The sequence below is a fragment of the Neovison vison genome, chromosome 6 (genome assembly GCF_020171115.1).
Source record: "Neovison vison isolate M4711 chromosome 6, ASM_NN_V1, whole genome shotgun sequence".
Taxonomy (NCBI): Eukaryota; Metazoa; Chordata; class Mammalia; order Carnivora; family Mustelidae; genus Neogale; species Neogale vison.
In genome coordinates, this window is record NC_058096.1 from 216,113,633 (window position 1) to 216,135,043 (window position 21,411).

The 21,411-nt window shown below is 59.6% G+C and overlaps 2 protein-coding genes across 5 annotated transcripts; one reads left to right on the forward strand and one right to left on the reverse strand.

The window, feature by feature from the left end:
• Positions 1–616: 616 nt before the first annotated feature.
• On the reverse strand, positions 617–12,048 carry PRKCSH (protein kinase C substrate 80K-H). 4 transcript variants are annotated; one of them, XM_044254150.1, is made up of 18 exons: positions 11,944–12,048; positions 11,406–11,558; positions 11,097–11,213; positions 10,427–10,522; positions 10,272–10,329; positions 9,253–9,370; positions 7,689–7,818; positions 5,250–5,334; positions 4,580–4,658; positions 3,845–3,931; positions 3,392–3,556; positions 3,200–3,299; positions 2,663–2,732; positions 2,300–2,389; positions 2,034–2,108; positions 1,841–1,940; positions 1,595–1,759; positions 617–1,481 (listed from the first exon to the last, which is right to left on the reverse strand). In XM_044254150.1, the coding sequence occupies exons 2-17, from the start codon at positions 11,479–11,481 to the stop codon at positions 1,613–1,615; spliced, it is 1,593 nt and encodes a 530-aa protein (XP_044110085.1). In that variant the 5' UTR covers positions 11,482–11,558; positions 11,944–12,048; the 3' UTR covers positions 617–1,481; positions 1,595–1,612. The 4 variants fall into 4 exon arrangements, with proteins under 4 accessions (XP_044110085.1, XP_044110083.1, XP_044110084.1 ...); XM_044254148.1 differs by having other exon boundaries at positions 3,371–3,556; XM_044254149.1 differs by having other exon boundaries at positions 3,392–3,559.
• A 186-nt stretch (positions 12,049–12,234) lies between these two features.
• ODAD3 (outer dynein arm docking complex subunit 3) lies at positions 12,235–21,170 on the forward strand. The gene is made up of 13 exons (XM_044254146.1): positions 12,235–13,137; positions 14,365–14,486; positions 14,607–14,684; positions 16,429–16,599; positions 16,683–16,784; positions 16,880–17,005; positions 17,198–17,320; positions 17,856–18,008; positions 18,965–19,125; positions 19,212–19,368; positions 19,974–20,129; positions 20,548–20,632; positions 20,814–21,170. Exons 1-13 carry the CDS (start codon positions 12,678–12,680, stop codon positions 20,930–20,932), a joined length of 2,013 nt encoding a protein of 670 aa, XP_044110081.1. The 5' UTR covers positions 12,235–12,677; the 3' UTR covers positions 20,933–21,170.
• Positions 21,171–21,411: the final 241 nt, after the last annotated feature.

A 21,411-nucleotide genomic window follows, 5' to 3' on the forward strand; every position in this document is an offset into this window, starting at 1 on the left:
CTTGTGGTTTTTAAGTCCTTCCCGACCTCCCAGCTCCCCTCCAGCAGGGCACGCACCCCCCAGCGGGTCCACCCCTCTCCCTCTGCTGTTTCTTGGGGCTCTCTCCCCTCCGCCCTCCGAGCGCAGGGACACGTGTGCACACGTGGGCAGCGTGCAGGAGGCGTCTGTGAGCAATAAGGGCTGGGTTTGTCCCCTTCCCGGGGGCAGCCGGGCTCTGCAGAGGGGGCACCTCCCCACACCCCCCCCCCCACACTGAGGCCTAGGCCCCTGACACCCCCAAGTCTGGGAGGGGACTTCTTTTTCTAAAACACAGAACTCAGCCCAGCAAGGCCCCCTCTCCAGAGGCCAGCCCCTCACCCCAGGGGCTGGGGGGGGCCGGGGGTCTTCCACATCCCTGGGGGTCAGGGGCAGGGCCGTGGGATGGGGGCTCAGCCCCTCCAGCCCTCCCTTCATCTTGTTATTTATTCAGAAGGTTTCAAATCACGACAGAGTCCATGTTGGAGGTGATAAAGAACTGTAAAAAAAAAAAAAAAAAAAGAAAAAAGAAAGAAAAAAAGAAAAAAAAGAAAGAAAAAGAAAAAAAAAATCACAAAAACCCAAAACCCAACAAGAACACTTTGCGTTGCGTTTAGACTATTTATTACCGGGATTACAGGCCTGGCCGCGGTAACAGACTTTTACATGGAATTGTTTAATTATTTGTACTTTTCATGCCAGAAAATAAAAGTTCAGAATCTTATGGCCTCGGCTGTGTGTGTGCTGGCGGGTGGGGAGCACTGCGGGTCTCTCCTCGGCTGGGGCTGTGGGGTCGCCACACTAGCCACCGAGGCTGCTGGGCCGGGCTGTCACGTGGAGCCCCGGGGCTCCTGAGGACACACACAGGATTCAGGGTGGATGGGAAATGGGTGCAGGCAAGAACCCAGATGTCAGTGGCCTGGGATCCGTCTGCCCTGCGGTGCTGGGCTTTGCTCCATGGTGCAGGGAGCAGCTCAGATGTCAATCAGGCTCTGATGAGACCCCAGCTGTGGCACCAGCCCCGCAGTCACTTCTCCCCGTTCCTCCCTCCGCCCACCCCTGGCCCCTTTACACCTGAGCAAAGAAAGGCAGACATAGGCCGGCTGGGTGGGGGGATCCTATTTATTGTTTTGTTTGAGGTCCCAGGTCCAGTCACTCATCCCCACCAGGAAGGGAGGCAGACACCCTGGGCAGAGGTGGGCCTGGGGTGCCCAGAGTGGGCGAACTGCTTTATTCCACCTTTGGAGGCCGCCGGGCCCTGGTAGCAAGGCTGGGCCCTGCCTGCCCCGCCCCCCCGCCCCACCCCCTCACCCCTCCCCCCGAGAGCAGGGCAGAGAGCAGGGCCCGGAGCTCCACTCGGTTCCGACCCCCGCCGGGTGGGTGAGGGGACCGGAGCCGGGGCCTTGGTCCCCAGACAGCGGGGTGGGTGGGTGACACCGCAGGGGGTATTTCCGTGCCTTGAGGTTCTGGGGCCAGAGAAAGACCATGTGAGAGAGATGGAGACGGAGGCGGGGAGAGAAGTTTTGCTCAGACCCCGGCGCAACCCCAGGCGGAGGCGGCACCACAGCTCCCTGCCCACCTCAGCGCCTGGGGGCGGCTAGAGCTCGTCGTGGTCGCCATCGGCCGGGGGGTCGGGCGGTGGCTCCGCGCAGGCCGCCGGCGTCATCAGCTCCATGAGGTACTCGCAGCGGCTGGGCTCCGTGGTGCTGGTCACCACGGTCTCCTTTCCACACAGCAGGCGCACCTGGGATGGGCAGGTAAGGGCTCAGGTGGGCCTGGTCCCCCAACACCCGCCCCCCACAACCCCCGGGCCCCCGGCACTCACGGTGGTGGAGCGGTTGGGGCCCTGCCAGCAGCCCGTTCCCTGCTCGTACTTCATGGCGCTGAACTTGTCGTGGTCAGGGCCAGCCCACGAGCCCCAGGTGCTGTGGGAGAGCAGGGGTGGTGAGGGGGGGGGGCACTGGCCAGGGCAGGGATGCTGGGGGAGGGGATCCATTCGACGCCCTCACCCCACTCACCCAAGGCTGGTGGGGGAGCCGCCGAGCTTGGGTTTCTGAGAGACGAGCTTGAAGGGACAGAGCCGGTAGACATACCTGTCACAGGACAGGGATGGTGGGCGGGGACACAGGACCCTAACCTCCTCCATGCGCCCACACCCACGGCACAGGGGCACCTCAAACTCCGCCCTCTGCCCTCCGCCCTTGAGCCCACCCCCTCCCCCTTCCTGGCTCAGGCTGGGGCAGGGCCACTCTCCACCCGCCCCGCTGGCCAGTTGGGGGCGCACTCGTTGGTGGTGAGCTCGTAGCACTGGCTGTACAGGTAGGCAAACTCCCCGTTGGGGCCGAAGTCGAAGGAGATCTCCTGCTCCAAGTTCCTGGAAGGGGAGGCCAAGCCACTAAGGGGCAGCGTCATTCAGGACAACACAGGGAGGCCCACTGTGTTGTCCCACTCCAGCAGTTGAGGGCCACTCGGGGGCTGGGCTCAGGCTCCCCACCGTCTGGGGACCCTCCCCAGGGGAGCCACCCCTGTCTTAGCACACGTAGCCGGGGCAACTCCCCATTACCACCTCCTCTGGGGAGCTCAGCAGGGGGAGGCTGCCTGGCAGGTGGAGACGTGGCCTTGCCTGGGCCAGCCCCCACCCCCTTACCTGATGGACTCCTCCATGTCCCTCAAGGACCGCTCAGCCTCCTCAAACTTGCTGCGGGCCTCCTGGGCGGCTGGCGGGGGTGGGCAGTGTGGGAAGAGGTCTGAGGGGCCCCAACCGCCCCCATCCGGGAAGAAGAGGGAGGGGGTGCTTCGGACACACTTGCATCCCCCAGCTCCCAGGCCTGCTAGGCCACCGGCCCCACCGCCCAGGCCTCCACAGCCTCAGGGCAGACCTCGCCCTGTAGCACAGGCTCTCCACTCCTGCGGAAGGAGGGCCAGGACTCCTGGGACCTCGCGGGCTCCCAGCCCTCCTGCCGGGGAGGCACAAACAAGCAGCAGCCGGAGGAGGTGGGAGGGCCCCTGGGGCCCATCGGGGCAAGGATGGCTTCTCCAGGCCCCAGATGCCCCTCCCTAGGCTTGCTCAGGGCCAGTGCAAGCCCATCTTGGGAAGCCAGTGAGGCCCACGGTCCCCGCAGGTATGGATCACCGGAAGCATGAAATCGGGCTGGGTCCCCTCCCTCGCTCGCCTGGCCCTCACCATCAATGAAGGCCTGAGTCTGCTCATCGTAGGGGGGCATTTTGTCCTCTTCCGTGGGGCTGGCAGCAGGTTGCGGGGGAACCAGTGGGGGTGGGGCCTCCTGGGGGAGAGGCAGAGTCAGCCGGCAACCCAGCCCCTACCCTGTCACCCCCTTCTCCCCCAAACACACACCTGGGGCTGCTCCCCCTGCACCTGGGAATCTTCCTCCTCCTCCTCCTCCTCCTCCTCTTCCGTCTCCTCTTCGTCCTCATCCTCCTCTTCCTCTTCCACGGGTGGCGAGGGCACTGGGGGCTGCTCCTCCTTGGGCTCTGTCAGGTCAGGCTCAGAAGGTGCAGGCGGTGGGCTGGTGGGGAGCACCTGCTGGGTGTACGGGTAATGGGTGCTGCGGGCTCAGTGGTCTGCCCGCCTCCCGGCTCAAGTCCAAGCTCACACCATCACCCCATGGGCAGTCTCCGTGTCTCCGCCCCTTCCTAGGGGCCTGGAGGGAGGGAGAGACAGCTGATGGGGGGGCCCTCCACGGAGGGAGCCTGGATGACCCAGCTGGCCAGGGTGGCCCTGTGCCAGAAGCAGAGGCAGTTCCTTTGTGAGGCATTTGGGAGGGGGGCCCGGAGGGGGTACTGCATCTCCTCCCCTACCCCCACTGACCTCAGACCTGTACTTGTCCCTGATGGCAGCCCAGACGCGGTCGTAGAAGGCAGAAGCGTCAGTTCGCATGTCTCCACCCAGCAGGGCCTGTGTGCGTGGTGGGGACAGCGTCAGGGGCCTCCACGTGTGCCCCTGTGCCCTAGGCACTCTCGAGGGGGGGGGCCTCAGGCTATGGTGCCTGGGGTGCCAGGCACGGCTGTGCTCTGACCACCCAGGGCTAGGCCTGGGCTCAGAGGCTGAGCAGCCCGAAGGGGGCAGCACAGGCCCATGGGAGAGAGGGCGGCCCCAGAGGAGAGGAACATGTGGGGTGGGGGGGAGAGAAACAGAGACAGAAAGGGAGAGGGAGCTCCAGAGCCCCAGCAGCAGAGGTTGCTGGGCCCCCGGGGAGAGGCAGAGGCCAGGGAGAGACAGGGAAGGAGCCACCAGCAGGGGTCCAGCCCCAGTCAGGACAGAGAGCCAAGGCCTGCACGGGAGGAGGGCAGAGTGAGGGCGCGTGGGGCCAGGTGGGTGGGGAATCTGGCGTGTTCCTAACCCGGTCCCAAAGGGCAGGGAGGAGAGCTGGGCTTCCAGCCTCCCGCCCCCCACCCCAGGCAAGGCCAAGCGGCATCGGCCATGCCAGGCACCCCGGCAGCCCTGGGAGCAGCCCCAGGCCAGCCTGGCCCCCGCCCCCTGGCCCTGAGGTCACCCCGGGATGAGACTTCTACAAGTCCCAGGGCAGGGAGAAGGACAGGGTACCTGAGCCTCCCCTTCTGAGAGTGTCCCGTCACCGTCGGTGTCCAGCTCCGGGTGGGTCTGCAGCTCGGTGACCGAGACCCTGCAGGCGTGCACGGAGAGGCCAGCAGAGCGGTGAGGCCCACTGGCTCCAGGCACTGCTACCTGTTCCCCTCTTGTCAGGGCCCTTCCCCTAGAACTTATTTTAGGACCTCAAAGTTGGGGGGGTGGGGGCAGAAGTTGGGAGGTGGGGAGCTCTGGGGTTGGGGCCGGAGGGGGGCCCAGCCCCGTCTCCTGCCCTGGCCTGAGAACTCTGCAGCCTTCAAGGGGCTCAAAGGAGAGACAGAGACTCCCTGTTCCCGACAGCCCCCCCTTCACTCAGCCGTTAGCCTGGGTCACTCAGCAAGTTCAGGGGCACGGTGGAATTAGAAGGGGTCTGGCTTTCGTCAAAGTGATCCAGGCCACAGAACGTGCTTGGGAAAAGTAATAGGACCCCCCAGCTACCTGAGCGGGCTCCTTGGGTGGGGTGGGGAGGGTCCTTCATCTACCCTCAGCGTTTTTCTGCATCTGCCTTATACTTGAGTAACAAGGGCTTGGTCAGGGGAACTCACTAGAGACCTGCGCTGGGAGGGGGGCGCTCAGGTGCAGGAGAGGGGGAGGGACCCCAGGCCCAGGGCAGGAGAGACAGACTCACGCCCCATCCAGATCGTCATCCAGCTCCTGGAAGGCGCTGGCCGCCAGCTCCCGTTCCCGCTGCGCCCTGGAGGCAGCCTGCTGCTCTGTGGAGGGGCCAGCTCCGTCACCCACCGCCCCGAGGCCTGCCTCGCCCCAACACCCGACGCGTCCCACTGTACGCCTGGCCCAGCACTGGTGCCGAGTCAGGCCAAGGAAGAGCACAGAGTGGGGCTGGGAGCCATGAGCTGCCAAAGGCTGGCGAGGGCGGGGGCCAAGGAAGAGGCAAGAAGTGCCAATAGCGGGGAGACTCCGAAGTGGGGAGTTGGGGAGGATTTGCAGACATGGGGGGGTGGGGCTTGAAGGCACCCTGGGACCTTGGGTTTGAATAAGCAGGGGCTAGACTGTGCAAGCCTGGGAGGGAGATCACGCATCGGCCATGTCTGGGAACCCCCAGGAGCAGCAGCCTGTGGCCCCAGGCCCGTTTTCCAACACTGAAGATTAAGATGGAGACTGGGGCGGGGTGTGGCCAAGACAGGAAGGCTTCCTGGGGGGTCCCAGGAGTGTCCCAGGAATACAAGGGAACTGGGCTGTAGCCAGTTGCCACAGGGCCACAGATGGATCTCCACCTGGGTGGATGGTGCCCCCTCTGCTGGCCTGACCCCCACCAGATGAGCTGGACAGGAAAGCGGCCACCATGCCGCTCCAGGGATGGAGCTCACTCCGGGCCTCCGCTCAGCCGTCTCCAACGGGCCCAGCGGGGTTCCCTTGGCCCCCCTCTGCCTCATCCCCAGAGGGCCCGCCACGCCCCAGCAGACCAGGCTGGCAACTGTCCCTCTCCCAGACGAGGGTGTGAGGCTGGCTGGCTGAAGGGACCTGCCCACGGTCACTCGGCGGGCAAAGGGCAGGGCCAGGTGCAGAGACACAGGATGGGTTAGGAAGTCAGCTTCCACTGGGATGAACAGAGAGAGGAGACTGCCCGACTTCCCAGCACTGGGCAGGAAGGCAGAGGCTGGGGACAGCTGTCTGAGTGGCGGGGCCTGAGTGTGCTTCTCAGCTGAGGGGAGGTACCTGCTGGACAGGGCCCAGGAAAGAGGGGACATAACAAAGTCCAGGGTCTCCCAAGAGCAGCAGGGGTGGGAGTCAGGGTCTGGAGGCAGAAATAGCCTCTGCTGAGAGAAGGGGAGGCTGCAGATGCCACTGGGGCTCTGGCCCAGAGGCCCCCCCTGCTCACTTGCCCCTGGGCCATGGCTCCCACCACACTTGGGGTAAAAGCCCAAGTCCTCCCCACAGTCCCCAAAGCCCTGCCCTGGTCTCTCCCCCTCCCCCTCTGATTCTCTTCCCTCCCTCCCTCCTACCACATGGCCTCCTTGCTGTCCCTTAAAAACCAGACATGAGGCTGCCTCAGGGCCTTTGCACCTGTGCCCTCTGCCTGGCTCACTCTTCTTGGCAGGCAGGGGCTAGCTCCATCTCGTTCAGTGCTAAACTACTGGCACCTGGGGTGTGCCTGGCGCACAGCAGGTACCCCATGAACACTGGATGAACTGCTGCATCACTGATCGTGAGGAACCAAGGAAGAGAGAGGAAGGGCCAAAGAATGCAGCAGGTGCCGAGGGAGATGGAGATCAGCAGTGTGGACTCAGAGACGGGCTGCCCCAGCTCCTGGTTACCAGCCCGGGGAGTAGCCACGGCCACACTTCCAAATCTCTTCCTGCAATGCCTGGTCCTCTAACTAGTCTGGAGGGGGTTTCTGGCCCACCTCTCCCATCTGGCCTGCTTCCACAGGGTGACCCCCACTGGACAGACTGAGGACGAGGCCCAAGGCTCCCGATTTACCAGAATGGCAGCACAACCTGCCAAAATCAAGAAAATGCTGGACAAAGTATAAAAAAAACCATCTTCAACTGACTGAAGTGACATAAATTGCCAGGGAAATAAGCCATTCAGGAAGATTAAAGAACATGGAAGTTCCCAGCAAATCCGGAGATCTGTGCTGATGAGAATTTGTGAGGCAAGGGAGAGGGAATCAAAGCCGCCCCCCGTCCCATAACTAAGCTGTGACCTCACCCCAGGGTTGTCCCCTCAAGGAGAGGCTGGGCCAGAAATCCCCAGCCTGTGCTCCCACCTCAGTTCACGCTGCCTGACAGGTTGGAGGGGCCTCTGGCCTTTGCTTTAGATTCAGGAGGTCCCCCAATGGCAGTGTTCCCATGTGGCTGGCAGAAAGAAGAACATCTCCTCTTGGGAAAAAAAATCCCTTCTGCTAGGTGGCAGGTTATTCCTACCAATGACTTTCGGATGCAATGACCGACGCACAGGTGAAGCCAACAGAGCACGTGGGGGACCGAGGCACCATGATGGATAGTCAGCAGACACGTGAGCCAACAGGTAATGAGCGACGCTCCCGGGCCCAGGCGCTTCCCAGCCAGAGATAAGGGCCGGCCCTGGCCAGCCCGGGACATACCTTCCCACCGCTTCTGATGCTGGTCTTTGGCCTCCTTCTCTGGCTTCTCGGCCTCCTCCTTCACCAGGCGCAGCATCTCCACCTGGTCCTCCAGGGACTTCTTTCCAGCCTGTAGCTCAGCGAGCTTTTCCTGGGTAGGCGAAAGGCAAGATGCCCATGTCTCCTGTTCTGCCTTCTTCCCGAGTGCTACTTCCCTGCCTCCACTCCACAGGGCGTCCACGGGTGACCTTCCCGAAGGTTCCCTTCCTGTGGTTCCCCCGAGCTTCCTGCGGAGAACCCTGAACACCTCGAGGCAGCCCCTGAGGGCCTGCCAAACCAGGCCCACCGCTCCAGCCGCAACTGCCCCAATGCTTTCTTACCCCACAGGGTCCAACTCCCCTGACAGCATTTAGATCCCCCACAGGCCCCGTCTCCCGTTCTTCACACATGCTTTCCCTCTGCCTAGAACACTCTGCATGGCTGACTCTGGGTGAATTATCCCACAGATTTCAGTTTAGATAGAGGCCTTCTCCTCCAGAAGCCGTCCCTACTTCCTGCCACCACAACAGGCGGGACCAGGCACAAGTCTCCTCTAGGCCTCAAAGTCCCAACCCAAATGTCCCTTTTTCCAGTGGTTCTGAGTGTCACTTTGGCATCTGTCCCTCTCGGTGGACAACGGGCCCCTGAGGCAGCTCCAGGTCTGTTTCCAGTCGCTGCCCACTACACCGCAGCACATCCAGGGCCTCTGTGGATATTTCGAGAAGGAACGAGTGTGCTGTGGGGCCCCAAGCTGAAGGGTCTTAGCCTAAGCCGCGCCATGGGATCATTTTCGTCCTAATGCCCTGCCCCACACCTCAGCCTGGGCTGTTCCCAGGATCCTCCTACCGCCCCCCTGAGGGCAAAAGTCACTCAAAGCCAACCTCATTGCATGGCTTCCCCACTATCCTCTGAACCCAGAAAGGACATCACTACTTTCCCCCCAACCCCCAACCTCAGGGGGGGCCTGACCAGCCAGGGCATAGAGGGGAAAAAGATCCGGAACCTTCCCTGGGCAGAAAAACAGAACTGAAGTCCTCCTGCGAAGAGCCTGGCAGAAGTCCAAGGACAGGGCTGAGGACTCTGACCCACCCGGCAGCCCAGGGGGTGGCCTGGGCACACGATTTCTTCCAGCCCTTGCAGCACCTGCCCCATAGAACTACCCAGGCTGCTGCGACAACATCTTGAGTCCTCCCCTCGAACAGGGAGGTCGCATGGTTACTGGCCTCATCCTCCAGATGAGGGCACCACAGAACCAGGAAGCAGCGAGGCGCCCCTCCGATTCTGGGATGCAGGAGGAGAGCTCCTGAGCCCACTTCAGCCCCTCAAGGTTCTGCACAACACCCCTGCTGACCACCACCTGGTAATGGCTTAACTAACGACTGAACAGCCTGCAGACAAATGGGTAAACCAAGGCACACACAGACGGTAACTGGCCCTGGGACTCCATTAGTCAGGGGCGGGTGTCAATCCCACCCAGCCTCACCAGCCTAAGACTCTAGGCCTCAGGGCCCAGAATGTTCTGGGCTGTCCCCACAGGGTCTCTCACCTGCTTCTCCTCCCGAGCCTTCTTCCAGTCCTCAATAAGGATCTTCTTCAGGCGGAACCCCTCTCTCGTGACCTCTGCCATCTGCTGCAGTGTCTCTCTCTCCTTCCGGCCCTTCTCTCTGGGGTGGAGGGAACACACGAGCACCCCCAGGGAGGCCCTTAGGGCTCACCAGCTTGGCCTCTTCCAAAAGGGCTCAACCCACCTGCAGCCCGCCCCACGGGGGAAAACATAAAGAGCAAACCCTCCTTCCCCCTCTTCCCCAGGCTCTGAGCTCTTCATCCCTGTCCCCGAGAGGAGGGATAGCGGTCAGAGTTTGCTCACTGTAAGGACCTGGGAGAGGAGCTGGGGAACGCTCGTGTGGGGCTAGAGGTTGGCCCCCAAAAGAGAAAGAAAAGCACGGAAATCAGACTCCTGGAGGAGAAGGCCATCTGCTGGGTAACTGGGTTGCCCCTGAGCCACTCTGTTCCTAAAAGATCTTCCATAAGGCAAATTTACAAAAGTATTGGGATTTTCAGCTTCTCTGAAAAATGAATCTAGCTTGGCCGCCTGCCTTCAACCGACCAAAGTCAAGGGGCAAGTGTTTCCTTTAGATGCCACAATGCCCACCACTCTCTACTGCCTCACACTCAGCCGCCTTCTGCTGTTTCTACCACCTGCCGCGGGCATTTCAGTTTTCAGGGTCTGCCACGAGAGCGAGTGATTCAGAGATGGGAGTCTCAAGTCAGACCGGCCTGGGTTCAAGTCCCGGCTCTGATCTGACCTAGATGTGGGAACCTTGGGGAAGTCACTTTTTATCCTGAGCTTGACTTTTCTCATCTGCTGAACTGGGAAACAACTGTGCCCGCTTCTGGGCCGGGGATGGAGCCGTGACGTGGTGTTCATTCACAAGGCCCTGGCAGAGTGAGCACTTGATGGACCAAAGCAGAAAAGAGAGGGGCTTGGTTCACTGGATGGGGTGAGGCTGGGACCCTGGGGAGGGGAGGGGGGGCGGGGGAGGGTAGCAGCTGCCAGCCACATACTTGCAGGTGTTCTCACAGACGATCCCGCTGTTGTATTCATCCGTCCCGTCACAGCAGTCTGAGAGCAGAAGCAGGGATGGGATCAGACCCGGCAGTGGCTCCTCCCTACTCACCACCCCCACCAATTTCCCCAACCCTGGTGTGATCTCACTCACCACAAACTCCATCGTTGACCCATCGGGAAGAGATGTACAGGGCTTTGTAGCCAGTGTTGGTGCAGTGGAAGCTGCCGTTAGGACAGGCGGCTGTACCTGTGGGAGGAAGGTAGTTTTCCAGGTGACCTCAGGGCTAACTCATCACATCCACCCACAGACAGATCCCCCGGACACACGTGCACACACACAGCACGTGAGGACCACCGATGCACAGAAAGGGAAGGAAGGGCCTCGGGGACTGAAATCAAACTCTCCCATGTTCTCCTCTGCCTCTCACCAAGGCCCTCAGAACGAGGCCCCGCCCACTGCTCTATCCCTTGCCTCCACTCCTCTGTCTGCCCTTCACTCCCACCCTCTCTCCCGCCTCTAGGTATCTGCACCTGCTGGCACCTCCACTTTCAGCACACTTCAGGGTTCAGTGGAGACTTCCCGACCCCCCAGGCTGGGCAAGGGGTGGGAATGGAGGGGCTCTCTGGGCTCCCCCAGCAGCTATGACCCTCCTCACCAAACCACTCACTTCTATGCCTGCTTTCCCCCACTCGGCAGGGAGCCGTGGGAGGGCAGGACTGGGTCTATCTGTCTTGGTCACTACCGCACCGCAGGAGCTGGCATTTCCCAGGCACTCAGAAAACCTCGAATGAATGAATGAATGAACAGAGAAAAGACTCACCTGGCTCATCTGAGCCATCCTTGCAGTCACAGTAATCATCATTGACCTGATCAAAAGGGATGGTGGCAGAGCCGTCCAGGCAAGTGAAAGGCTTGGACTCGTCATAGAAGTGATGGTCTGGGATGGAGGAGGTAAGGGGCTCATCAGCCCAAGGCACGAAGAGGCCCTCTCAGCCGCTGAGTATTGCCACCTTCCCTACCCAGAGGCCAGGAAACTGAGGCAGAAGGCTCAAAGTGTCTATCCCAGGGGCCAAATCGGCCCCTCCCACACCCTACCCCCACCTCCAGCCACCTCCAGTGGCGGACTCACTGGTGAGGGAGACGCCCCGGGGCCTCTTGACCTCCACGGCCCAGCACAGGGGCAGCAGCAACAGGAACAGTAACATCTCGCAGAAGCTCGCGGGCCGGAAAGAGGTTCTGGGGGGAGGAAGCCGGCCGCGGGGAGATGTGCTGTGCACCCACGCTGCGGCAAGAAAGGGACCGCCGGTCAGTGGGAGAGGGCTACTTCCAGCCGAAGGAAGTCACCTCTTCCTCCAGCCGGCTGGAATCCTCCATCTCTTCCGGGCAATGGGGGCTCACTCTGCTTCCAATATAGGCGGGGTGGGGGGCCCTCCCCAGTCTTGCCCAGAGAGAGTCTCATTTTTTTATCAAGGGGGAAGGCTCAAAACCTCCGCTCCCTGCCCGGGGAGGGGCGCGGGTGGGTAGGGTTGGTGAGCTATCCAATTCCCGCCAATTGGCCAAAGGGGTTAACAGTCTCCCACTCTACCGACGAACACCCTCGAGCTGCCCCCAATAAGAAACTGGGGTGACCCCCACCACCCCACCCCGCGCGTTAATTCACCACCTACACGAGGCCGGGGCAAAGGTCAATATCCACCGCGCCCCCCAGCCCAGCAGCCAACCGTTCCTCCAGAAAAAAGAAAGCGGAAATATGTGGGACGCGTCACTTCCGGCGTCACGCCGCTCGTGCGGAGCGGCGACCCAAGGGTGCCATGTTGAGAGTGGCAAGTGGGGGAGGGGTGGGCTGGAACCCAGACGGCCATCTTGGATAGGACTGTGAAGCCCTAGAGGGGATCGTTCTGATGGTTCGCGCTTAATGGCGGCGTTCCGTTCCTCCATCTTGGGAGTGGCAGGTTCTGCAGCCGGAAAAGAAGGTTCCTGAAAAATGCCTCGGAAACCCAGCGGAGTGGTGTTGCGGGAGTGGGGGGAATGCTTAAAAAAAAAAAAAAAAAAAGTAGGCGGTGCCTGGCTGGCTCAGTCCGGGAGCGGGACTGTTGATCTTGAGGATGTGGGTTCCAGCCCCATATTAGGTGTAGAGATTACTCAAAAATAAAAAAAAAATTCTTTTTTAAAGTAGGGGTTGCCTGGCTGGTTCCGACATAGACCGTGTGACTCTTGATCTCAGGGTTGCAGGTTCCAGCCCCACCTTGGGTGTAGAGATTACTCAAAAATAAAACGCAAAAAAAAAAAAAAAAAAAAAAAAAAGGATGAGCAGGTGACCCCAAAGTAGTCCCCTCCTAATATCCAGCCGAGAGGCTTGGCCAGCCCGCAACTGGACCGCCCCTCTGCACAGCGTTAGCCAATGAAAGCGGCGGTGTGGAACGCGGACGGTTTCCATGGGAGCGTTGGAATAGGGGGCGGGGCAGAAGTTACCCAGCAACCGGGAAATGCTGAGAGGCCCCGCCAAGCGGTCGGAAAGTGCATTCTCCCAGAGCCCGGGGAACCCGTGCTGACGGACCCAGGACCGGGGCAATTGCTATTTGCCACCCTAATCCCAGGGACCCTAGGCCCCAACCCAGTCATGACGTCTCCCCTGTGCTGGGCGGCCTCCTCCAACATCCCGCCTTCTCAGGACCAGGTTTCGACCTCCCGCAAGGTGCAGGGCAGTCAGACTAAGGCCCAGCACAGTCACTCCCAAGTAAAGGGTGTGCCCCAGGCCTGGCTTCCACTCCATTCCAAGGCGGGATCCCTCCATGTCCTCCGGGGCAAGTCTGCTGTGCACACGCAGGTGGCAGAGTTACAAAGGAAGATACAACTGTTAGGTAAGACAGCTCGAAAGGGCACAAAGAATCAGGAGTCAACAGTGTCCTCCCAGCCCTGCGACCAGGCACTGTGTGACAAGGGCCTTCCACCGGTCTTCATCCGGGTGGCAAAAACGGGAGGCAAAAACTCATACTTGTTCATGGTTTTCCTCATCTCTCTTATGGAATCTTTCCTACGCTCAGAACCAACTAGACTGTGTTTCATACTTTCGTGTAATTTCAACTCTTCTACCACGCATTGGCGGGGCGGGGTGGGGGGTGTTGGTAAAGAACACAGATTCTAAAGCCAGATTTCCTGGGTTCAAATCTTGGCTCTGCTCTGCAAAGACTGATCTTAGGGAACGATGAGTAGCCTAAGTGCTGTCAATTTCTCTATTCGTAAAATGGGGAGAGTAAGGGGAGCCTGGGTGGCTCAATGGGTTAAAGCCTCTGCCTTCGGCTCAGGTCATGATCCCAGGGTCCTGGGATGGAGCCCCACATCGGGCTCTGCTTAGCAGGGAGCCTGCTTCTGCCTCTCTCTGCCTGTCTCTTTGCCTACTTGTGATCTCTGTCTGTCAAATAAATAAATTCTTTTTAAAAAAAAAATGGGGATAGTAAGAGTACAACCCCATAAGGGGTTGAAATGTACAAAGTGCCGAGAACAGTGACTGGCACATAGTAAAACAGTATAAAGGGTAAACCGATGTTTCTCAATGGAAGAGGGCTATTTTGCTCCTCAGTGGGCACTTGGCAACGCCTGGACACATTTTTGGCGGTCACATTGTTGGGGGTAGGGGTCATCCAGTGGCCAGAGGCCAGGGACTCTGCTCCACATCTGACAATTCATGGGACAGCTCAAAACAAATAATTGTCCGCCTCAAATATCAGGTGTGCCAAGGTTGGAAAATTCTGATGTGAACCATTATGGTAACTATTATTATTAGAAGGTAATCTTGCACAGTAGTTGAAAGTACAGGCTCGGGAATCAGACATCTTGTGATCCTGAACAATCTAATAAACCTGAGCCTCATTCTTCTCATCTGTAAAGGGGTATGATATGGATATATACCTGTTGACATATGGTATTTGACAGCTGGAAGGTTCTTTGTCCAGCATCGAGTATATGACAAGTGTTCCCACTGAAGTATCGTTGCAATATTAAGTCAACGATAAACAAAAACAGCTTTCCTCTGGGAAGCCCCCGACCCCCTCTGACACACTTGTCTTGTATACCTCGTATGACCTCAGAGGGTGACCGGAAGGCCTTTTATGAGAGCACCCAGTGGAACATCAAGAAGAATCAGGAGACCATCAACCAGCTCCAGGAGGAGACCAGGGTCCTGCAAGTTCAGCTGGCGGACCTGCTGCAGGTGAGGATGCTGAAATGGTCGAAGGTCTCGAAGAGTCAGGGCAGTGTCCCCAGTGGGGCAGGGCGCTGCCTCAGGTTGGGGTGGTCTTCATGAGTAGTAACTGGGCTTCTCTCCTTGCAGGGAGATGAGAAATTGGTCCAGGCGGTGATTCGGGAGTGCAAGTCAGAGAAGCCGTATTTGAAGAACAGGACAGGACAGGTTTGCGCCATCCCAACTCCACTGACCCTCTCCCTTCTCCCTTCGTTTCCAACTTGTGTCGCCTCCCCACTGGACTCTCTGACTCATCTCACCTTCTCCAATCCTTTCTCCACCGCTAATTTATTCACTCAATTAATCTTTATCACACACCGACCACGTGTAGGCATGGTATTCAGTATTGGGGACTATGCAGTAAAAAAACAAAACACCAGACCAACCTCCACTTCCCAAACCTTCATAGCCTAGTGGGGAAAAGAAAATGGAGAAAAACAAAACAAAACAAAAACAAGAACAAAACAAAAACACCAAGAATGAATGCAGAAATAAAGTAATTTCCAGGAGTGACCAGAAATGAATTAAACAAAAATAGATAGGGGCAGAGGTTTGCACCGTTTTGTTTTTTTTTTAAGATTTATTAACTTAGCACAAGCATGAGCAGGGGGGTGGGACATGCAAAGGGAGAGGGGAAGCAGACATTCCGCTGAGCGCGGAACCCAACACGGGGCTAGATCCCAGGACCCCAAGATCATGACCTGAGCCAAAGGTGGACAACCAGCTGAGCCACCCAGGTGCCCCAAGGGGTTTGCACTTTAGATTGGGTTGGAGAGGTCAGGAAAGCCACCTCTCTGTAGGACATTGATATCTGAGCTGAGAATGAGACAGGCAGGAAATGATTTGGGGAAAAGCAATCCAGGCAGAGGGAACAGCAAGTGCAAAGTCCCTGAAATAGAAGCAAGGGAGTAGAGCATTGGAGACACAGGCCTGGCCAGTGTGGCTGGATGGGAGTGCTTGAGCAGGCCTCTGTAGGAGATGAGGTCAAGAGAGTCAGGGGGCACCTGGATGGCTCCGTGTGTTTAGCCTCTGACTATAGCTCAGATCGTGCTCTCGGTGTCCTGGAGCTGAGCTCCATATCAAGACCTGGAGTCCTCTTGTCCCTCCGCCCCTCCTGCTCAGGCTCTTTCTCTCCTCAAAGTAATAAATAAAATCTTTAATTAAAAAAAAAAGAAAAAGAAGGTCAGCAGGGGCCGAACCTTCCAGCAGGCTTAAGAGTTTAGATTTTATGACGTAGAGTGTGAGGAAGAAGAGGGAAGCTGCGGGGAGGTCCTCCAGGAGAAGACGGTGTTGGCTGCACTTCGACAAAAATGGCAGAAACAGGAAGAACGGGGTAGCTCTGGGAAAACCTTTGAAATAGAACAAAGCATTGCTAACGAGCTGGCTGTCGGTGGGATGGAAGAAGAGAAGGTGAGGACATGGGGTTTGGGGGACTTGCGTGCCTGGAAGGATGAAGCTGCCATGCGCTGACATGGAGAAGAGTCCAGGAAGGATTTGGGCAAAGATCATGTACTCGATTTTGGACACAATGGTTTTGAGGTGTCTGGATGGCAGTGTAGATATAGGTATATGAGCCTGCGGTTCCCGGTGTGGGGAAGGGGCGCTTAAATGTGGATGTTCTCAGCTATGGTGAGTTTTCAGACCCTGAGCCTGGATAGGTCCATGGAGGGGGTGGGTCTGAACAGAGTTGAGAAGCCTCAGATGCTGTCTCTCCTTGGGCCAAGTAAGGGAGAAGGGCAGCCAGGGTGGCAAATTGCGGGGTGGGGAGACGATCTGCAGGAGCAGGGGGTCCGCTGGGTCTGGGGTCTGATGCCGCTGAGCCCGGGGAGAGGAGAAACAAGATCTGGAGGAGAAGGGGAGGAAGGCTTAGGTGGGAGGGTTCAGGCTGCCGCTTGGGCTCGCCTCTCTCCAGCAGGCCGTGGAGCACCTGGACCACCGGCTGAGCGAGAAGGTGAAGCAGCTGAACGCACTGCGGCACCAGCTGGGCGTGCGGCAGAAATGGCTGGAGGAGCTCCAGCTGCGGCACAGCCTCCGCCAGCTGGAGATGGCCGAAGCGCAAAATAGCAACACAGAGGTGGCCAAGGTGAGGCCGGTTAAGGAGGGGTGGAGATCCGGAGGAGAACTGCAGAGGGGAGGGGACTCGGCCCAGCCTTGCTTCCCATCTAGACCATGCGGAACTTGGAGAACCGCCTGGAGAAGGCCCGGATGAAGGCGGAAGAAGCCGAACACATTACCAATGTGTACCTGCAGCTCAAGGCCTATCTCCAAGTAAGGACCAGGGCGACTTGGAGGATGGGGTGGAGGCAAGTCGGAGGGCCAGCCTGCAGAGGGACATTGGTCACGGGCCTGTCCCCCACCCGCAGGAGGAGAGCCTTCACTTGGAAAACCGGCTGGATCTCATGGAGGCAGAGGTGGTGAGGGCAAAACGCGAGCTAGAGGAGCTGCAAGTGGTGAACCAGGAGGCGATCAACGCCCGGGACATCGCCAAGGTGCCAGCCTGCCAGGCCCTGGGGTTCCCACCCAGACGCCTTGGTCTTTTGGCCCCCGAATCTGAACCCCAGCTGTCCCCGAGCTCCTCCCGCCTACCTCCCCGGACCCCGCACCCTGGCCCAGCTGTGTCCCCCGGCCCTAAGCCTCGGTAAGTACCAGCTGGTCCTGCTGTCCCCGGGCCCTGCCTCCAGAACCAGCTGCAGTATCTGGAGGAGACCGTGTTCCGGGAGCGTAAGAAGCGGGAGCGCTACATAACCGAGTGCAAGAAGCGCGCGGAGGACAGGAAGCTGCAGAACGAACGCATGGAGCGCAAGGTGGGCGTGTCCACAGGTCCCGGGGTGCAGCCCCAGCCTAGACCTGACTTCGCGGGTACCGCCACACCCCTATGTAGAGCCATACCCTAGACCTTCCGGGCACTTAACATTTCTCCGGACTCCGCCCTCATCTCCACTGGATGCCTAGGGCTCCTCCCACTTCCCTGACCCCGCCCTCCCTCCATCCGATTGCCTTGTTTGGAGGAGCTTCCACATCGCCCCTCACTCACCGATCCTTCCCATCCGTCCCCACCTGATTACACCGCGCCGCACTCCTAAATCTGGTCCCGCCTCTAGCCCGCCCCTTTTTCGAGGTCCCGCCCCCGCTCCCTTGACCCCGCCTCTTCGCCCTGCCTCTGAGGCTGCCCATCACCGACCAGCCCTTTACTGCACTCCTGACCCCAGGCTGGGTTTCCTGACCTGGCCCTGAGCCTTTACCCTGGCTCCCCAGTTGGGCCCCGCCCTCTCCCGGCTCCCCCTCTCTGGCCTCTACCCCAAATCCTTGCCTGAAAGCTGACTCCCGCCCTGTGAGCAGACCCAGCGTGAACATGTGCTGCTGCAGTCTGAGGATTCGACCCAGGATAGCCTGCGCGCCAAAGAGGAGGAGCTGAGGCAGCGCTGGAGCATGTACCAGACAGAGATGCTTTTTGGCAAGGTCAAGGACGCCACCGGCGTGGCTGAAACCCACGTGAGTGCTGCCCGCTGCCCGCTACCCGCAACTCTCCCCGCCCTCTAGTTCTGTTCAGACTGAGCCCAGGCCCGTGAGGCCAACAAGCGCAGCCTCCTGTTTCTGCAGCCTCAAAGACACTCCTCCCTCCTCCAGCCTTTGCCCCGTTTTGCTGCTGCTCCTCCCAGCAAAACCCAGACTAGCTGTCTACCCCGGCCGTCAGTCCCTTTCCTGCTTGCTCTTATGCGGGTGCTAACTTCTTGGGCATGTCAGCTCGGTGAGAACTGCGAGTTTGGTCTCTCCTGTGTCTGCAGTCCCTGTAACAGGGTCTGGGGCTCAGTAGACTGCCCGGTGCCACTCTCAGACCCTGGCAAGCCAGGCCCCTGCCCTGGGCCCTGCGGTTTGCAGCGTTTTCCTTGCCATTTGCTAAGACCCTTATGTTTTCCACGGGCGGATGTTGATCCCACTGGGCCCCAGTCCAGTTTCTCCCCTTTGCACACTCTCCCACTGCTACTTCTCCCATAGGGTAACTAACCCCCGAGGAGTTCTGGTGACTCTGGGCTGTGGGGTCATGTGGGGCAGTGTGGCCTGGCACCTTCCCAGAAATTGGCCTGGTGGGCAGCTAGCTCCCGAGATTGGCCTTATTTCCTCCGTGGATTGGGCAAGATTCGCAGTCACAGTGTGGATGGCGGGTTGATTTTGGAAACCAATGATGCTCACTGCTACCCGGCACCACACACCAATCTGTGCTGATTCAAATTCCTTACATAGACAAGGGCCCGGCAAAAAATTATGTGTTGGGGGGCTGCACATCCTTGAGGCAGCACTGAGTCTGAATCACGGAGTCCCTAAACATCGCTGTGCAGAAGCCACCAGCTTAGGCCATCTGTCCTGCGTGCCCAGAGGAAAGGAAGAGAAGGTGTAGTCAGGCCTTCCAGGCCTCCCTCTGACCTGAGAAGGGGCCTGGTGGCCCACAGGCGGTGGTGAGGCGGTTCCTGGCACAGGGCGACACCTTCACACATTTGGAAACGCTCAAGAGCGAGAACGAGCAGTCGCTGGTGAGGCTGAAGCAAGAGAAGCAGAGGTTGCAGCGAGAGCTGGAAGACCTCAAGTACTCCGGGGAGACCACAATTGTGAGGTGAGGCCTGGGTGCCCAAGGGAGAGGCTGGGGGGCCCTCCCGGCACGGAGGCGCTCTCCAGGGGTGACCTCCCAACTGTCTGTAGTCAGCAGAAGCTGCAGGCTGAGTTGCAGGAGCGCCTCAAGGCAGAAGAGCAGCGGCGCACTGAGGCACAGGATGAGCTGGAGCGCGCCATGTGGGCGGTACAGACGATCAAGGAGGGCCTCGAACACCTGGCGGGCAAGATGAACCACGTCACATTGGTAGGCCTGCGCACTCTCCCACCTTCCCCAGCCCCCCACCCCTCGCCTAGGTAGCTCAGCGCAGAGGGTGGGGTTCCTGTCCCTATTCAAAGGGGACCGACCCTGGGCCCCGTCCAGGATGTCAGAAGCCCGCCGAGAGGGGATACCCAGCCCCACTCCTCAGAGTTCCCACCTGCGGTTCCTGCAGGGAACCCCCCTTACTTCTCAAGAGGCTCAGGACTTCAGGACTTGCATCTTCACGGGAAGGTCCCATTTTGCCTCCCCATGCCATACATCAGAGACCCCCACTACGACACTTGGGCAGCCTGCGACTGGGGGCGCCCCACACCGCCCGCAGCAGAGGCCCATTTTTTTTTCCCCAAAAGTCATCCCCGAAATGACTTCTGGTGAGTTATTACCCCCTTCCTCCACACAAACTCTTCGTTTACCCATTGTCGTTGGTCTCCGGAGTTCAGAGGCCCCGCCCCACAGGCGCTAGCACCACCCCTGTTGGTCGTCCCTCGCTTTCGAAAGCCTAGCTGGAGGAGGGTAAAGCTCCGCCCCTGGCGGAACGCGCCCCCGAGGCCCGCCCCCTCTGGGCTGAGTCGGCTCCGCCCCTTCCGCAGGTGGAGGGCCCCTTCGCGGGAAAGGAGCTGGATCCCCAGGCAGGTAACTATCTGCCAGACCTGCTGGGCGTCGTGGAAGAAAAGCTTCTGAAGCTGCAGGCACAACTCGAGAGCCATGACGTGCCCGAGATGCTGCGCCACCTCACCGACCAAGAGGTCCGAGTACAGCCAGAGCGGGGCTGAGGATGCAGGGGCAGAAAACCGGGGAGCCTGTGGGTGGGAAATGACCTTTAGGGACAATCTGTGAGGTTTGAGGAGACAGGAGAACTTCCAGAGGGCCCGCGAGGCCAGTGGGCAGGGCTGGGGAGTGTGTGCACGTGCGTGGGGAAGGGGGGAATCAAGGGGCGAAAACCCTGAGATCAGGGGCGGTCAAAGGGGCGGGCGGGGCTGGGTATCCCGGGAGCTCGAAGAACGAGTCAGTCGACTGCCCTCGAGAAAAACTCGAGGAGGAGTGGGCAGAGGTGTCGTGTGGAATCAGGGTATATCTTAGAATGGGGTGAGGAGGAGGGGATACAGAACGCCCCTGCAGCCTCTACCGCACCCACTCTCGTCTCCCGCTCCCTTCCTCCCCCAGTTCTACTCCACCCTAGAGGGAAAGCTGCCCTTGTACAACACCCGCATCACCCTGCCCCTTGCCAGTCTCAAGGACAAGTTCTTCGGTCAGTACGGTCAGGGAAAAGAGGCGGGGCTGGGGGCCCAAGCGGACCCAGGGAGAGCCGTGCGAGGCCTGGCGGGGGGCCAAGTTGGGGGGCGGGGCCGAGTTGGGAAGGGGTGGTAAAGACTGGGAAGGGAAATCTGAGCCAAGAATGGGAACCCGGATCCCCTCACTGCCCTGAGCAGACGAAGAGGAAAGTGAGGAGGAGGACAACGACGTGGTGAGCCGCGCGGAGCTTAAGATTCGTTCCCAGAAACTAATTGAATCCCGCAGCAAGAAACGCAATCGCTCGAAGAAGACCTAGACTCACCCTTGCGTCCACCTGGCGCTTCCGGGCCCCTGCGGAGCTCCCAACCCCTCTGGGTCCAGCCTCAGGCGCATGGGCCCCTTCAAGGGCTAAACGCAGCCGAGGCAAGGGAGCAGAACGGGCGGGTGGCGCCCGGGAGTAGAGAAGGGGGCCGGGCCACCGGATGTTCCCACAGTAAATCTACAAGGCGAGCCTGTGCCGGCCTCAGAGTCGCTCAATAAAGGTCACCAATCAACCCCCTGGGTATTTGCCTCTCCTTGACCCTGCGCCGCTGCAAAGACTGCTGCCCTTAAAATCCAGGACCCAGACTCCACCTTCTCTGACCTGGGGAGTACGGACCCCCCATCAGCTGGGGACACAGACTGAACACCCCCACTTCCAGGATAGTAAGAGCTACTCCCACACCTGGAGTGAAACAGCCCTCCGCATTTGACAGGGTACTCTTCTCCCCAGGGGAGCAGACTGGCTCCCTCACT

Coding starts and splice junctions, on each gene's coding strand:
- PRKCSH (XM_044254147.1), bottom strand. CDS start 11,481: ATGTTACTGTTCCTGTTGCTGCTGCCCCTGTGCTGGGCCGTGGAGGTC. Junction 10,330..10,426: donor GGTCAACGATGGAGTTTGTG/GTGAGTGAGATC, acceptor TTCTGCTCTCAG/ACTGCTGTGACGGGACGGAT. Junction 3,300..3,370: donor TGCAGGGGGAGCAGCCCCAG/GTGTGTGTTTGG, acceptor CCTCTCCCCCAG/GAGGCCCCACCCCCACTGGT.
- ODAD3 (XM_044254146.1), top strand. CDS start 12,678: ATGAAAGCGGCGGTGTGGAACGCGGACGGTTTCCATGGGAGCGTTGGA. Junction 17,006..17,197: donor ACGCCCGGGACATCGCCAAG/GTGCCAGCCTGC, acceptor CCCTGCCTCCAG/AACCAGCTGCAGTATCTGGA. Junction 19,369..19,973: donor AGATGAACCACGTCACATTG/GTAGGCCTGCGC, acceptor CCCCTTCCGCAG/GTGGAGGGCCCCTTCGCGGG.